Raw genomic sequence first — 17,611 nt, forward strand, 5'->3', positions numbered from 1 at the left:
TCAGTTTTATATACCGGTACATTAGCTTGTCCGATATTTATTAATGGTCAATGTGATGCTTTTCTTTTTCCATAAGTATCATGAGATATTCATATTTTTACAGTCTCGACCACGAGAGTTCGATCGCGGTATTTATCCAATTTATTTTTGGTGCTATTAAAATCCATGATAATCCCTAAAAGACATTGTCTGTATACTTATGGGGCATTGGTGATCAACTTCACCGAAAAAGTTTGATTTCAATTTTTCTATAATTTTCTTATAGAAAAAGAAAAAACAAATTCATCCAAAGATGGTTTATAGTTTTTATTCCCTTAATGAAACTATAATCATGAAAAAATTGGTACTATCGCAATTTGATTACCTTCATGGTAATTATTCACATGCATGGTTGAAAAACCTCCGTCCAATTGAGTTTGGTATCTTCGTCCATTCGATGAAGATCATGTGATTTTTATAATCGGTTTCTACTTTTTCTTACAAGAAACCATACATCGACCACAAAAGTGGATTATTCCAATGCGATGACTAAAACGACAATTTTTTTGTTTTATTTTTGTCGATACGAGAGTTTAATAATCCGTATAAACTAATTGGTGCTAATTATCTCCATCGTTTCCATAAAATTGGCATATTTTCTAAGTTTTTGTCAAAAATGAGTGAAATTTTTGACCACATAATGGATTTTGTTCTTTCAAAGTCGATAATGACAATGATTTCTTTATTTTCATAAAAAGAATCGTATAAGCCAATTGAAAATGGTTTCTCTGTAAATCCTAGAAGGATGAGATGTCGTTATCGTGTATTCACAATTGCAAACATCAATGTAACGGAGAATTGCTGCATTCCTGAGAGATATTTAACAATTTTTAGTTCTCTTCGTTGTATTATTATCCAGAATTTGAAGTTGTTCCACTTGTAGTTGGAATTGGACATTAAAGATCAAAGGGTGCGCACCCGGCTTGTTAGCTATATCATTAGTCCTTGTTGTGACTATATCGATCTTGTTATAACTTTATTTTGATAAAGAAGTGTCCATAATTTCATTTTAGTTCATTATCTCGTTGATCCCCGAGGTCATGAAATTATTTTGGAGTCTTATTTGTATATTTTTGCTGTAACTAATGAAATACATGGTTGATGTTCAATTTGTATCTCAAGTAGATTACAATTTTGGGACAATTTTTTTATGGCTCCTGGAGTCAGTATCTACTGTCCAACCTGATATTGTTAACATCCAGAAATTATTATAAGTATATGTCCTCGAATTAATCGGATAATACTTTACGAAATTTGTTTTCGTTTTTATGAGATGAAAATATTTCCGCCATAATCAGGGGGACACTATACACTATCAGCAAAAATCGGTGTTGATTAACTTAAATGTTATATCAATTTCTCTCTCATCATGATAAAATTGAAAAAGGATGCTATTGACTAGGCGTGAAATGTCTCATTTGCTTTTACATAAGCGTTTGCCTTTTTAAGAGGAAAATCCAGTCACATCTAACAAAATAAATAGTGTTCCATAAGAAGCTACTGGTAGTGCTCCAATTGAGGGTACCAAAAACACGATTCACATTCTCAAATTTATTATTTCCTCATTTGAAGGGGAGGAGATTATAATACCCGCTGGCGCTGGTACCAGTAATTCTGAGATTTTTTTAATATGTGCATAAACTTGAGAATTGTGTGGGCTCGTAATAAGCTAATGATTGTCAAATATTCATTTATAGTAATTACTGATAAAGATGGTGGTAGTTAACCCCTTTGCAGAGGAATATTGACATATGTGATTGGTTGGATTGTATGCCAACCAATCACGTATGTCAATATTCCTCTGCAGAGGGGTTAACTACCACCATCTTTATCAGTAATTACTATAAATGAATATTTGACAATCATTAGCTTATTACGAGCCCACACAATTCTCAAGTTTATGCATATTAATATCTCAATCGACGCAATTTTGGATCCAAGACTTGATATCATAAAATTGCCGAGCCTATTTTAGGTTGGTGTAGTCATTATAATGCGTTATATGAGAAAAATAATCGTTGAATAAACGAGTGAAGGGTTTTACATTTGCTCAGACCATAGGATCGGTTCAATAATATTTTGTTCTTCCTAAATGATGCATTTGGCGTGGTAGTCTTGAATGACTCTTATTGCATTCACACAAGATATGTGGTCGGAGAACAATATCGAATTTATTATCCTTAGTGGATTAAAATACATTCAGGCAGCTATCTGACTCGATTACGTCAGGTTTAACAATCGTTTATGTATTTTTTAAAAATTTGGTAAAAGATCAAAAATCCGGATTAATTAGTTGATGATATCAACTTTATAGGTCTCTTTGAGGAGTCTAAAAACATAAAAATCCATGCTTTAGCATCATAAATTTTATTATCATTTATTTCTTAAAATCTGCAGTTTAAATATCATGCTTGCTTAAAACTTGTCTATGATGTAAACTATAGTTATGATTTTGGTGCTTATTTTCTATAATACTCATATTGTTGAGTTATCATCCATGAATCGTCAAAAGTTGTACTCTTTTCCCTTCGTTTTTAGGTTTTGTCCCATGTGGTTTTCCTGACAAGGTTTTAATGAGGCAACATCTCTGACGTTTCAATTTCTTTTAATGTTGATATTTGTGCTCTTTTTCCTTCGTCCATATTTTTTCCCATTGGGTTTTACTGGCAAGGTTTTAGTGAGGCAATTTAATTCAACATGGTGGTCATCGAAGGGGGAGTTGTATGGATTTTGGTTATTTGGTGGATTCCCACCATTAACTAGGTCATTTTGTTAGACCACATCACCATAACCATCTCCTATGAATTTAGATATCATTTTGATCCATAGTATGACTACAAAATTTGTACACCTATGGTATCATAACTGCGTATTGGCACTTTGTTGAAGAAATTACATCAACTGCTTCTTTAAATCATCTTCGAGAAGCTAGTAATCCAAGAAGCAAGTCCTCATTGTATGTAAAGAAGCGTCAAGACTCGAGAACACTACCATTAAAAGACTAACACAAAAGAAGACTTCATCAACTGTCAGGAAAGCATTGCTATCTCCAGCATTCAAGAAATTCGTTTATCGAAATTGGCTCGACTCGAAGATTTGCAAGCCAAGATTTAACTGAAGTACTTATCAGGAGGAGTATCAAATTAGAAGGTATTTTACTTGACTATCACGTTGTACTCTTTTTCCTTCATCAAGGTTTTTTCCCACTGAGTTTTCCTTGTCAAGGTTTTAATGAGGCAACATTTGCGTGTCCAAATCTTTTCTAAGTTTTCTCAATTGTACTCTTTTCCCTTCGATCAGGTTTTGTTCTTTTGGAATTTCCTGACAAGGTTTTAACGAGACAATTAGCTTAGACACAATATCATCAGGAGTTATAAACGTGTAATTATGTTAAAAATATCTAGGATAAATCTCGTTTATTACTGGGATGCCCTTGTGTCTAGCCCTATAAATAGAGGCTCTATATGTTTGTCTACTGTACTAATGAATAGAATTTTTTCCTTCTTCCTCTCTTCTATTTTGTCTCCTTTCTGCACTTTCTAGCTTTACAATAAAAAAAGCATTAACCGTAGATTAGAATTTTCTTTTTAATTTGTAAACAATTGTGTTTGCTCCCGCAATCAAAAGACTGAATGAATGAGACAATCAAGAAATGTTCATTACTCGAGTACATTACAGATTAGAAGTTCCCAAAAACCTTTTACAAAAATCGTTATCATAGCTCACTTGCAGTAACCAACCATTTGAACATAAAGAATTTTTTATTGATTCCATATTCGTCTATTGTCTTCTTATGCGTCACTTGGGGATTTAAGCTCACATAGCTTTGTTGCATAATGATAGAACCATAGAGAAAAAATCAGGCCATTCAATCGTCCAGTTTTAGACGATTACATATGTCAACAGTGGATCAGTGACAATAAAAAATTAGTACAAAAAATTAAGAAATATATGAATGGTGCTAAAGATCGGTGAGCGAAGATGGAGGAGAAGGTGGTCGGTACCAGGTACAGGCCTAGCAAGGGGCTAAAGGAAGCTATAGCCCGTCCCTAATTTTTGGGTATAGAGAATTTAGTATAAAAACTTAGGTTAAATTTTATGTTTAGCCCACATATTAGTTGTATTTAGCTAATTGTATGTGGTTTTTAGCCCATACTATGAGGTGATCAAAATTTAAGTCATGTTTAAAGTAAATAATTTTCTTCCAATCACTACCTTTCTACTCCTACTTTCTTCTTTTTCGGTAATCACTTTGTTTTTCTATTATTTGTGTTCGTTTTAACTTTTATTTTCCTAGCTAATTTAGTATTGTACGGGTGGATCACTATTTGGCCACTAATTATGTGATGTATTCCAAAAAATTTACCGCGACCTTCGGTCGCATTATCGACTGTTACAATCCAGCTCTACCCAAAGTGAGAATCCTGGGTCCGTCCCCGGTCGGTACTCGGTAGAGATGGTGAAGAACAGCTATTTTGTTGTTGGGGTGGTTTTGTTGTTTGGTGTAAATAAAAAGTCCAAGAATGGTATTATGTAGGTGGTAAATAGGATAAATGGTGGTGGCAATTAATGTGGGTGGCAAATAGGAAAAGTATAGGTGGCAAATAGGTGGAGCCAATCGGCGCTATTGTAAACTGTTTTTGGCTTGTGTGGTGGGTACGTAATCAGCCATTTCATAGTAGAATCAACCACATTGCAGCAAGCTGCAGGTAAGCAGAAACCTTTGACCACAGAGTCTGCAAGTTTGAAAGGTAATACGATTCAAGAACTTAGGAATTTACCCTTTTAAAAGTGGAAACACAGAGAAGATTGTATTGAGCATAAAAAAAAAAAGGATAAGCACATTTCTTGTATGAAATTGATGATCATTTGCTGCTATGACACCCTAATTTTCTAAGGGCGAGAGAGAAATTTTTACACTATAATCAATGATCTTGAAGATAAACTTCAAGTGCACAGCTTTTAAGCAACACAACAATGACTACGATTTCATCTTTTGTAGATCTCTTGTGGGTACACCATCTTATTGAGTACTTGCATGTTTCACGTTACCCAAATCCCTTGATACCTTAACTGCTTCGAGTACAGCTGAAAAATCGAAGTCACCCAACTCCAGGCTTCTGGCGGTTTTGAATGCCTAAAAGGAAATAAAGAAAGAATTTATCAGGTGTAGTAGGTAAAATAATGATACTTTGGACTGTATATTTGTGAAGTTGGCCAATATGTATGTAAGGAATGCCATTTATGAATCATCTCCACGCATTCAGTATAAGGGTTGAAAGCTTCATCCTAGCATTACAGATTTCAAGTGTGTTTTGTTTAACCAATCAAAATATGTCTTGAAAGTGTGAGGGTGTAATGCCGCTTGCTTTTGTTTGCCCTGTATATTTAATCACAATGTCTATAACTAAGTGCATGTGTCACAACTGCACAAACAAGGGAAGGGTGTGCAGTGACCTCATTGGCAGCGGCAGCTACTGGCATGGATACTGCGTTCTCATCACCGAGAGCAAGAGCCAGCCTCATGTCCTTCTGCTGATGCTTTAAAGGAAAAGCAGGGGAGTAATTGTTTTGAATCATAGCTGGCCCTTTCATCTTGAACATTGGATTAGCAATGGCACCCAAATCCTGCCGAACAGATATTCATTGTAAGCCAACATTTAGAAACCAAAGATCTATGTTTTGTGCAGTCATATATATTTTACCAACACGTCAAGAAGGATCTGCTGGCTCAACCCACTTCTGTCGGCCAGTACAAGTCCCTCCGAGAATGCATTCATCATACTGCAAAGAAGCGCAATTTAAAATAAAATAAATCTCACGAAGTAGAGGAATGAATAACAAGAAGTGGCTACGTATCGAAATAAAATCACTCTATTTCCAAAACTCAGTTATGCTCATCTGAAAAGATGTATTCTGATATCAGTTTTAGTTTAATGAGTCCTTCATCCTCCAAATAAAGGTAGGTGTAAATTATTTCTAGAGAAAATATTTAAGACAGATCTAATGAGAGACTAGTTAAATGGGACTAATTATTTGATTCTAAAGTAAGGGAGACTAATTAAATGAGGACTGATGCAAATCAAAACACATTCTCTATGTAGTAATAACCTCCACATCTCTTTCAAGTATCTCTAGCCATTAAAAATAACCTTATAAGATTTCTAGATATACGGGATTTCAATATTTTCTAGAGCCATTTTATTTCTTGCTAATGGAATTGGCAATTTAATATTTAGTATCAATATAGTTTAATAATTATCAGTAAACATCTGGTTTCATCTTTCATGTCATTTCTCTATTCTTTAAAGTTCTTTCTGTTCAGATTATCTGCAGACATACAAGTATCTTACAGTATGCTTCATTGTCCTTGGCATACTCAGCAAGCCAGTATATATCTTTTTGGTTGCAGATTATCTGAACATAAAGATCTTACAAGAATTAATTTGGCAGACAGATAACGATTTATGGAGTACAGAAGAGATTTGCAGAGCCTTGAACACACATAACATATTAGTGGCAACTTCAACTCAGAGGATTAGTCCAATAATCTGGGACAATACATTAACCAACTAAGCTGAGCTTTAAAGAGAAAAAATTAGATAAATGCTCGCTGATCATTTACTATTAATATTTACATGAACTTCTAGCGATTTTAAAATTAACAGATCATCCATGTGTACTGTCCGCAGATTTGATAAAAGCTAAGATATCCTTAACGAGAAAAAATATAGTTCACTAACCTGCCCATTATCATGTTAACAACAAGCTTCATTTTCGCTCCATTTCCCACCTGTCCCAAGAAGAAGGACTTCTTCCCCATGACATCAAAAGCTGGAATTGCTTCCTCATAAAGTGCCTGTGTACCGCCAAAACTTTAAGTATGCAGACAGATATTTTTGCAGCCAATGCCTATCCATTTGGAACAACTAAATCTAAACCACTTATTTACTACCAGATTCTATAAAAGTATGCTTTCTTTTTCTGCCAATTCTAATTTTCTCGTTCTCCTCTATTCTATTGATCCATCAAATACAGAATATCTGACCAATCTAGACCATTTGACTTGTGTCCACCAATAGAGTAAGAAAAAATAAAAAACAGAAACTCGCATATTAAATCTGGAAGCTTCAATAATAAAGGCTTTGTTTCTACTTTAGCTATCGAAGATGAATTAATTACCTTATCTCCGGCAGCAAGAATGACTAATTGACCATCTTCGGCTGGCTTTTTGCTACCAGATACTGGAGCTTCGAGGAAAGTACCGCCTTTTTGTAGAATTGCCTTCAAAAATAGATTTAAAAGGGATACTTATTTTCCAATCAAAACTTAAGCTCGTTTTACTGTTATACTAAGTAGTTTGACAAACTAATCTAAATGGTAACTGAAGAATAGCAGAACTAGTGAGATAAGCTGATAATCAAGTGCATCGGGCCCTCAGGATAAGAATGAAACTAGCACAAAAAAAGTGAGTGAAACCTCATTAATTTTGATTGAAGTATCAGCATCAACTGTAGACATGTCAATATAACCTTTTCCTTCAGAGATTTGCTCGAGCACCCCATCCTTGTTAAAAACTACCTGCAAAATTAACAAACATTAAAACTCGGTCAGGAGTTCAAAGCTTCAAATATGCGAGGATAACAAACAGTATCAAGATTCTTACTGACCGCGAGTGCAGCAGAAGGATCAGACAACATTGCTATGGTGTACTTGCACTTCTTGACTACTGCTGCAGGGGTTTCTCCAATGGAAGCACCAAAATGAACAAGCTCTTCACACTACAATTTCAAATATAACAAAGTGAACAAAAATTAAAATTCGATGTTATGTTGATTTTATCACCCTTCACTAGCTCGATACAGAATCTACATCCTTTATCATTCCTTACTTATCATTAATCACTTCTGCTTTCTTGCAACATGGGATACAAACTCCAAACATCCAAAATTTAGATGGAAACAGCGAATATATGAGAATCCAAAGAACATGCTTACTACTTGAGTCATATTCAAAAACTACTTATTTATCTTATAAATAACAGCATAATAACCAAAAACCCCAAAAACAGTTAAGTTTTTTTGATTCCCTTATTCTAAACTTTGTGTTTTAATGTTCCTAGACGTTGTCATTTTGTAGGTCACTCTCTATCCCTTTGGGCTAAAACCCAAGTATGGGCACCATGTTTTGGAGAAAGTCACAAGCATTCTGGCTGGTGAGTTTACACCGATGGATTACAAGGAATGCAGTTTGCTAAAACTTATCAATTGACAAAACTCCTTGTAATAACAAGTATGGTTAAGTTTACATGTTAATAAGTTCACAACTCAAACTACTTTTCTTGCGAAATCGGATCAGGTAAAGAATAAAAAAAAAAAAATTAAAAAAGAAGATCGACATGGATTTGTTAGAGCGACTTACTTTAGAGAGGGTTCTGTTCCAGACTGTGACTTTGAAACCATGTCGAAGAAGATTCATAGCCATTGCTTTTCCCATTATCCCTAACCCTAGAAATCCAACCTCCATTTTTCTTTTTGCTGCCTCTTTTCTCACACCCGCAAAAATGAGAAGAAAAAAAAGAAGGAAAAAGAGTGAGTGAGGTTTCTGCTTCTGTCTCTCTCTCTCAGACTCTCAGTCGCTCATTTCATGATTGTGGGCCTGTGCTGGTGGACTAAGTAGAACAGTTTAATCATAAATATATTATAGTATAGTATAATATAATATAATAATAACTACTACTACTAATTAATAATCAGGGAATATATTAGTATTTTCGCTAATAAGATTCGATGTCATCTTAATCATTAAAAAAGACAAAAGTAACAAGACGTTGGATGTCCTCCACGTCACCTTTTGTTTTTCTGTCATCAGTTCTCCACTCGTGCTGGGAACATGAGGAATCATTACCAGCCTCTTGTCAAACTAGTTTCTACTGAGACACCTTTACCACACCAAATAGATTCTCGACACGTATTTTGAGTCACATATTGGTGACGTTTTAAGATACTACTTTGCGCCGTGGTGGTGGGTGCAGTTGAAGTAGAGAAAGAATGTGACGCTGGAAATTTGGGTTAAAAATAGTACGAAAACGAAAAAGAAGAACGGTGTCCCTAATTTTAAGGCTCTTTCGATTATTTTAGGCAACTAGATTTTGTGCCCGCGCTATGTCCGTGCCGCTTCGCAAATAGAATGACATAGTAAATCATATTTTTGATTTGGTAAAGTTCGGTTTCATCTCTTCCCGTCCCGATTTGATTTGGTGTGGTCTCGCCTCGCTAAAACCTGCAAATAGAATGGCATAGTTAACCATATTTTTGATTTGGCAAAGCTTGACTTCGGCTCGTCTCGTCCTGTCCCCATCGTGAACAGGAGTACCTACACATCCATTAATCAGTAGATTGTTTTATACTTGTTCTGCACATGATGATGATGGATTTTGTTTTAGCTCACTGATCTTTTTCGCCCAAAACCTGAGAAACCATATGCTAACCAAAAAGCAGAACAAATACATACGAATTATTCCTACTTAGAAAATACTTTCAAAATCTCTATTATAGATTCATAAACCTAATTAGCTATACAAACCTCATGTATGGAATAAGGTCTACGCGTTTGTAACTGTATGAAATCGAAACAATGAATTAATAGTTATTATGATATACATAAACATAGAGGGACGTGGATAAAGTGGGTCAATCACTTCATTAGTTTATGAAGTATGAGCTATAAGATCATTTCGTGGATTTTGGCATAGACAAACAGTTGAATTGGCTTAAAATTCAAAACAAACATTTCAGAATTTGGCCCTAATTTTATTAGTCAGTGACCAATATTGTGTGCCCATGCTACTACTGGGCGGAACCGAAAACCATCGGAACCGAAAACCATCAACCATCATTTCTTATCTTTTAACCATATTTTTGGTTTGGTGTGATATGGATTCGCCTCGTGCATCGGCTTCTTATTTGGTGTGGCCCCCGTCCGGATGCATGTTTAGGATTTTTCTGACATCTCAAAAAAAAAAAAAAAATGATGTGTCAGCATTAGAAACATATGGGATCAAGTAGTTTTCTAGTATGGAGATGATGATGTTGGTGCTGGTAAAGATTAATTGTTTCATCAAGTAGAAAGAAGAGGGACATGATGCAAAGCATGAAAAGGATGACTAAGAGTGCTTTATTTCTTGCTGGAGCAGTATATATTTTAATTCTTCCTTGGCTATCTATAAAACCATTCAAGTTCAAAATACCAGATTGTACAGGGTAGGATGGTGGATGGTGATATCTGCAATCCTCCTCAAAATGCGTTACAATAATAACCCTTGATTATAATAATTGTATAAGAAATGTTTCTATAGATAAAATTCCATCTAATATAGATATCTAACACCTGGTTGCACATTAACAATGAAATGGTCAAAGTTGCGTAAAGAAGAAAAACGTTTAGCTTGTGCCGGAAAAGCTTCCCTAAGCTTATGTGGATGTAACCAATGAAACAAGTCGGATGCATATGAAAATTCCTTGCGCTCGAATCTTTTAGAATGGTTGTCTTACAGGAGATAACACCATGATCCTCAGTATAACAGTCTTTGTTGCACATATTTGCATTAAAATTTGAGTGCTCATCATAATTCATGAGCTGGTAGCTCTGCACAATAAAACCCATTTAACAGTTAAAGAAGATGACCAAATACTTTAACAGGGGTCTTCAACTGCAAAACTGTAAGCTCCTGCATAAAAGCATGTTCAGCAGCGCAACAAAGCTCGTCAACTTCATAGGAATCCAGGTAAAATCTTATATTAACAGGTGCTTTCCTGTTCTAAGGCCTCGGCAATAAAAAATATCTGCAAATAAACACACATAAGTAACGATATATCTGCCTTACTATCCAAAACTACAATATCCTCAAAATCAACACATACAATCAGCAGTATCAAAAATGCCAAATTCATACTGCAAAAGTGAATGCATCATAAAAAAAAAAAAAAAAAAATCCACCAAACTGGTGTCAATACTCGTACAATTGGACTACTGGGAAACATTTGCGCTTTTAGCACAAACTTTATGCTATGCTTACTTTTAAAATTTCTGGACATAAGAATGCTTAATTCTTACTTGAGAACACATTAGTCGAGAGCACGTTACTTACAGCCCCAAAAGCATGCCAACTCCTTGTGAATTTTGCTAGGTATGCAGAGCTAAGTACTGTAAAAACAAAAAACTTAAATAGACAACCCCGTTGCCGTCCTTAAACAAAAGCTGCATTCTGGCTAAATGTTCAAGAAACTGGAAATTTCGTGATCCAATACATAATCAACTTGTTTTGAACCTTTTTTTGTTAGTTCAGGGTAATGATAGCTAATAGCTTGATGCACAATCAACTCTTTTAATGGAAAGTATATAAAAAGAAAAAGATCGAAGAATTTTACCTTCTGCTTCAATAGTAAAACAAAAAAAAATTGAAAAATACTAACACAATTCAGTTTAGACTGGTCATACAAATGATGGCAGCATCAGGCACTGTCTAGAACCGAGAACCTTGTACCCTGTCCATATGTAGTAATACTAACATCCCTATCAACACAGACAACAACCACCAATTTCAACTAAAAATTAAATACTATACACATTCACGCATAAGAAAAAATAAGTCCTTACTACTAATAATCGGCAATGGAGAAAAAAAAGACCATGATATTTGCTTTACTTTACTTTGCTGCCCTTAAACAAAAGATGTATTCTGGCTAGATGTTCAAGAAACTGGAAATTTCGTGATCTAATACACAATCAACTTGTTTTGAACCTTTTTTTTGTTAGTTCAGGGTAATGATAGCTAATAGCTTGATGCACAGTCAACTCTTTTAATGGAAATATATTTAAAAAAAATTGAAGAATTTTACCTTCTACTTCAATGGTAAAGTGAAAAAGATTGAAGAATACTAACACAATTCAGTTTGGACTGGTCATACGAATGATGGCAGCATCAGGCACCGTGTAGAACTGAGAACCTAGTACTGTCCATATGCAGTAATACTAATATCCCTATCAACACGGACAACAACCAACAATTTCAACCAAAAAGTAAATACTACACATCCGTGCGTAAGAAAAAATCAGTCCTTAATAATCGGCAGTGGAGAATAAAGACCATGATATTTGTTTTACTTTACTTTGCTTTCTAACGTTGATATGTATGCGTAAACCTCATCCCGGTAGTGAGATCAATGTAAGGAATCCAATGAAGATATACTATATTCTGTCAAAGACTTCAAAGTATTAACTAAAGTAACATACTCTCAAACAAAGATCACTTACTCGTCTCTATTACTGTAGAAAATGTATAAGCTAAGTGGCCACATATATGAAATGGTTGAACAAACCACATACATGAACTGGAAGAATTAAACCTAAATAGAATTTACCCGATTCATAATTTTTCGGTCAATCTTTGTATGATTTTATGGTTTTCTTTCTCCCTTTCGTTATCTTTTACCTGTAAACAAAAAAACGCAAAAAAGAGAGACCGAAATTAGATATAGCTCAAAATTGGGTTAAGATGTCAAAGAGGGGGGGTATGAAAAGAGTGACTAATTGATAATATGTAACTAAAACTAAATGAATTAACCCACCACCAAGCAGCTTATGCATTTTGTCTAACGCTTCATGTTCCCTTGCTCATCTCCTTCTTCTCTAAGAATGCACTAAGAACATACATAACCTCAGTTACGCAAAAATTAAACCACTAAACCTTTATCCTGAGCTAACAGTGTCCCAGGAATCAAATGGATGAGCATGGGCAGTGAGAATTGTGAATTGCAAAAAAAAAAAAAAAAAAAAAAGAAGTTAACATTTACTATGAATTCCCGCCTGTTGAGTGTATCCAGTGTTCCATTGTTGTCTCTGTGCACGTGGAAGCCTGGTTCCAAGCATGTGGTTGAGATGCATAACCTGCAGGCCACACGTTTTGCACAGCTGGATATGCACCCATTGAATATGAAAAGAGCCCCTGTGGCACAGGAAGAGCTTTGAATGTTGTTTCTAAGCGTTCTTGATTGACTGAGTGTCTCCATAAAGACACAGAAAGTACAAAACAGAAACATAAACAACCTCAAGCTTGAGTTTTCCAACCACACTCAGAAAATAATTGTTAATACCTGAAAATTCAAATTTGTGAATTAATAGTTCCTTGCATTTCAACTTAATAAACATCGAAAGGAAAACAGTCCCTTCAAATGTCTAACAGAATAACTTAAATGGAATAATCAAGTGAATAGTCAGCAGAATACATTTTACCAATCTGTCTTATGTTAGAGTGTCGGTATGCAACACAATAAAATCCTTGTTTTCTAAATTACCTTACATTGTATAACAAATATGTACCTGATGGAGACCAAATCAGAATATATATATATTAAAGAAATACTGTAAGAGGTTAACATAAACCCAACTTCTAATGGTAAGCCAATTTTGTCCCAAATTTTTAGGACCTGAAAATCACTCATAATGCAAACGGATTCATAATAATCAACAGAAACAAAGATTTAATTAAAACCATAATACAATAATCACAAACCTTGTTTCATAATACCCTGGATTTCTTCTTTCTAAATACACAAAACCTTGAATCAACATTAATCTCTGCAAAAAAAACAAACAAAAGATTTGGTTTATAGATGAGGGTGAGGGTTTACGAATAGTTAATAAGGTGTGAGATCAACGATTTTTTTTTATTGAAAATATATGTACCATTTGTGTACTCATCAAGCTCGTGTTTTCCTGGTCGCGTTTCCAATTTCTACACTTCTATCACCATAACAACACTTATAGAATCAAATATCAAAGCGAAAATTATGAGAAGAAATAAAGAAATGCAGGGTGTTGTAGCAAAGCTCATACCTTTTCAGTGAAATTCATGGGAAATAAAAAATCGTCTCTGCAAAGTAAGATAAAATAAACTCAATCAATATAACGAACTCGTGGAAAAGTCGAGTGAATGAAAAAGAGAAAAACGGAGACAGAATAAATGGAAAATAGGGTTAGGGTTTTGTAGTGCAGCTCATACCTTTTTAGTAAAAGGAAAAATAAAACTAAGAATCGAGAAGAAGAAAGGACAGAGAAGTTAAGGTTTGGTTATTTATCTCTTCTTCAAAAACCGCACCTGCAAAATAAAACCAATAGTAAATATGAAAAAACAGAGAGAATGAGAAGAAGAAAGGACGGAGAAGAAAAGAGACGCGATGAATGAACCATCGCGATGGAGAAATAATTTTTTTGCAGGGGAGGATATAGGAGAAGGAGAAGAAGAAGAAGAAGAAGAAGAAGAGGATTTTTAGGGTTTTTTTTCTTTCGATTTTTTTTCGTTTTTTTTTTTCAGGATAAATAAACAAATTTCTTTATTTTATGAAAAAAAGCCTTGTTTTTCTCTTCTTTGAAGAAAGGTGGAATGGAGCAATTCTAAGGGTGGGTGAGGGATACCGTTCAACGTGAGGATTCATATGAGTTAGGATTTTAAAGGAGTTAGATAGATAATTCGACCTTTCTTAATTAACTTGGCGAGAACAATAAGTCTCTCGAATTAAGCCTTCAGGATTCAATGAAGCCCTAACACAGTAATCGAATTCAAGGATTATTGTAATAGTAAATATTTGATAGATGCACGTGGCAACATCCTGAGCTATTAGGTACCCGAAGATGGGTATAAGCGAAGTACAAGATCAAACCCATAATACCAGACGCGGTAAAAAGGATATCTACCACATCCGATCAGAAGAACAACACGTGTAAAGCACAAGACAAATCAACGGTTCTGTTTGAATTAATAGACAAAGCATTTAATGCGGCGGGCAGAGCACGCGCGGTAGCAGAAGGGTCAAGTTAAGGTGGGCCCGACGAACAGAAGGCTGACGGAACACACCATTCGTGTCGGGAAGAACCAAGGCATACCAACTACAGAGAACCATCGGGACACAACTGTACCGGGAGAACACAGATCAGAAGATTTAGTAGCGACCACCCGATAGAAACATCAAGATTGATAGCGTAGTTAAACATTGCAACTTTGATGTATGAGCACCTTTGCCTATAAATACCTATCTATGTATTGAGCTAAAGGCAGGTTCTGTAAGTGAGATAACAAGGAGAGATTTTGAGTGAGGTCATCCTTGTGTGTTTACTTAGTATTACCGTTGTTGTATCATCGTGAGCAAGCAATAAGATCAATTTTTCACCCCCGTGGACGTAGGTAATCATGTCGAACCACGTAAACCTTTGTGTTCTTATATATTTTTTAGTTTTTTTTATCTTGCATGAATCTCAATCAATGTTATATGTAGTATGTTTGATTTTCTAAAGCTACAATTGTGCTTCCTTGACCCGACTAAGAAACACACTGTATAAGGTTCTGTTGATGTTATTAGAGAAGAAGAAAACATATTGATTTTGATGTGTTGAAATGGGAGAAAACCTTCGCTATTTAAAAAGGTCTTCATACCTTTTGGAGATGTCTTTTCACCTCCAACAGACGCTTTCTACATGCACACATTAATGGTTACCCTTGGAAAGAAATCTTATGGGAAGAGACGCGTTGATAGAAATTTCTGGAAAACCGAAATAGGTTTTGAAATTCAAAAATAGAAAAACAGTCGTTGGGTTATGCCACCCACCCACCCCACACCCTTTCGTAGCGACAAACATTTGAGAAAAGATCCAACATTCTCCCGCTATTTCAAAAATGAAAAAACACAAAAACAAAGTAAAAAATTTTAAAACCAGAGTGGTTGTGAATCACTAAAGTGACTGCCTACGTACCCGAGTGGGATCAAGCCAACATAGTTCAAGCTCAGTTGAGAATAAGCATCATCGTGGAAACCCCACACATAAATGATAGGTATCTTTTGGATTTCAACCTTCATTTAGTGTAAGAGATTCAAAGCCTTATCGAGGTTCAATGGTGAAACTAGTCTTGAACCAAGTACCGCTAGTGATAAAACCGGAATCTCCACATATATTGATTTCAGCGAATAGTGTGTTCTGTAGATAGCACGTTAACGACCATGTGCTTAAATCCTGGATTCATGAGTCTTCTTTAGAGAACGGTCTTAATCTCTTAGGAAACGGCCTGATTTACATACTCATATAAGTAAGTCTCTATTTCTGTTATGTATCTGTTAGGCAAATATAAACTTATTAAGGAATTGCATCAATCTTGTTTCTTTCAGAACACTGCACTAATAAGAAAATGGGAAGTTTTAATCTTAGTGCACCATAGTCACTTCCATAACTTGTTGGTACCACATTGAACCTTGTTTATGCTTTCTAAAACATAGGTTGGTTTTCTGCTATGGGTGATCAATCTTCATTCACAGATCTTAGTTCTATTTCCTTACACTTTATTGAAACCACCACCTTTGGTAGATTTTTCGTAAACGGGCCTGCCAAGTTATTTCTTGTTCAATATAGTTCATTGCAACTACTCTCCTCTCCTGAGTAATTGTCTTACTTTTGATGCATGAAAATAATTACCCCTTAGTAAGGCTATGGAGTCCCTAGAGAGAAGGAAGCCTCTTGGGTAACTTGGGGACTAAGGCCCAAATCCAATAAGGTATATTCATGGGAAATAATAGAATAGGGAGAGAATTAATGAGAAATGGAAGGTCATATTGGGAGGAATGACAATAATGGTAAATAAGAAGGTTCTTATGACATGTGGCATGATGTCATGAGAAGAAGGGTTTTTAGAAAAAGCCTATAAAATGAAGGACATAGTACAATGGAAAGAGGGTTCTTTCTCATACTATTATGGGAAAAGAAGTTGCCATTGTTGTGACTAAGACGTGCAAGACCAAACTCGTATTCACCCATCGACATTTGGCGACCACACGCTGAGGCTCGTCTCTAGTCCATCATGACACACCCAACAAATACTGGCACGAGCGCGTCAGGAAACCAGTTGATTGAGCGACCAGTTAACCTTAATGAAGTAACGATAGAAGATAAGCACGACGACAGCGAGGAAAAAGCACCAACAGAGGGTGTAGTCATAAAACTAACCACGTGGGGACGCCAACCAGAAAAGACAAAAGCGGCACAGGGAAAAGATAAACAACAAGCGACTAACGGTACACGCTCAGCAACGCTGACTCTACGAGACATGCAGAAAGAGTTGGAAAACCACATCCAAAGAAAACAAGAACTGATAAAACTGATGGAACAAACAACAACAGCGGAGCAATACACTATCAGAGAAGTGGAAAAGGACGATGCGGGCGGCGAGAACAAGCTCACATCAGTAACACAAGAGGAAATAGCAAAGTACTTGGAGATAAACTACCGCATGGAAAAACAGAAAAATTATGACTTCATGAACATCCCGTATACCTCCGAGATCACCGAATATTAATACCCAGAAGATTACACATCCCAAAAGTTCAAAGTATACAACGGACAAGGAAATGCGCGTGAACACCTCAACCGGTTCCTAACAACTATGAGTGACCATGCCTTCGATGGTAGTTTATTCTTGAGAGAATTCCCAAAATCGTTTATGGATACAACATTCACATGGCATGACAAT

The 17,611-nt window shown here is 35.5% G+C and overlaps 2 protein-coding genes across 13 annotated transcripts; both read right to left on the reverse strand.

The window, feature by feature from the left end:
• Positions 1–4,776: 4,776 nt before the first annotated feature.
• Positions 4,777–8,698, reverse strand: LOC113358223 (glyoxylate/succinic semialdehyde reductase 1-like). Its single transcript, XM_026601760.1, has 8 exons — positions 8,461–8,698; positions 7,710–7,820; positions 7,519–7,620; positions 7,222–7,323; positions 6,783–6,898; positions 5,745–5,823; positions 5,497–5,667; positions 4,777–5,176 (listed from the first exon to the last, which is right to left on the reverse strand). The coding sequence occupies exons 1-8, from the start codon at positions 8,563–8,565 to the stop codon at positions 5,063–5,065; spliced, it is 900 nt and encodes a 299-aa protein (XP_026457545.1). The 5' UTR covers positions 8,566–8,698; the 3' UTR covers positions 4,777–5,062.
• Positions 8,699–10,341: 1,643 nt separating this feature from the next.
• LOC113358224 lies at positions 10,342–14,392 on the reverse strand. 12 transcript variants are annotated; one of them, XR_003364298.1, is made up of 8 exons: positions 14,102–14,392; positions 13,936–13,972; positions 13,786–13,842; positions 13,613–13,677; positions 13,147–13,193; positions 12,894–13,045; positions 12,669–12,740; positions 10,342–12,532 (listed from the first exon to the last, which is right to left on the reverse strand). XR_003364298.1 is itself a non-coding variant. In XM_026601761.1 (6 exons), exons 2-6 carry the CDS (start codon positions 13,951–13,953, stop codon positions 12,730–12,732), a joined length of 303 nt encoding a protein of 100 aa, XP_026457546.1. In that variant the 5' UTR covers positions 13,954–13,972; positions 14,102–14,392; the 3' UTR covers positions 12,667–12,729. The 12 variants fall into 12 exon arrangements, 1 of the variants encoding a protein (XP_026457546.1); XR_003364296.1 differs by having other exon boundaries at positions 13,147–13,677; XR_003364291.1 differs by having other exon boundaries at positions 12,669–13,193.
• Positions 14,393–17,611: the final 3,219 nt, after the last annotated feature.

This window comes from Papaver somniferum, chromosome 3 (genome assembly GCF_003573695.1).
Source record: "Papaver somniferum cultivar HN1 chromosome 3, ASM357369v1, whole genome shotgun sequence".
In the NCBI taxonomy this organism is placed as follows: domain Eukaryota; kingdom Viridiplantae; phylum Streptophyta; class Magnoliopsida; order Ranunculales; family Papaveraceae; genus Papaver; species Papaver somniferum.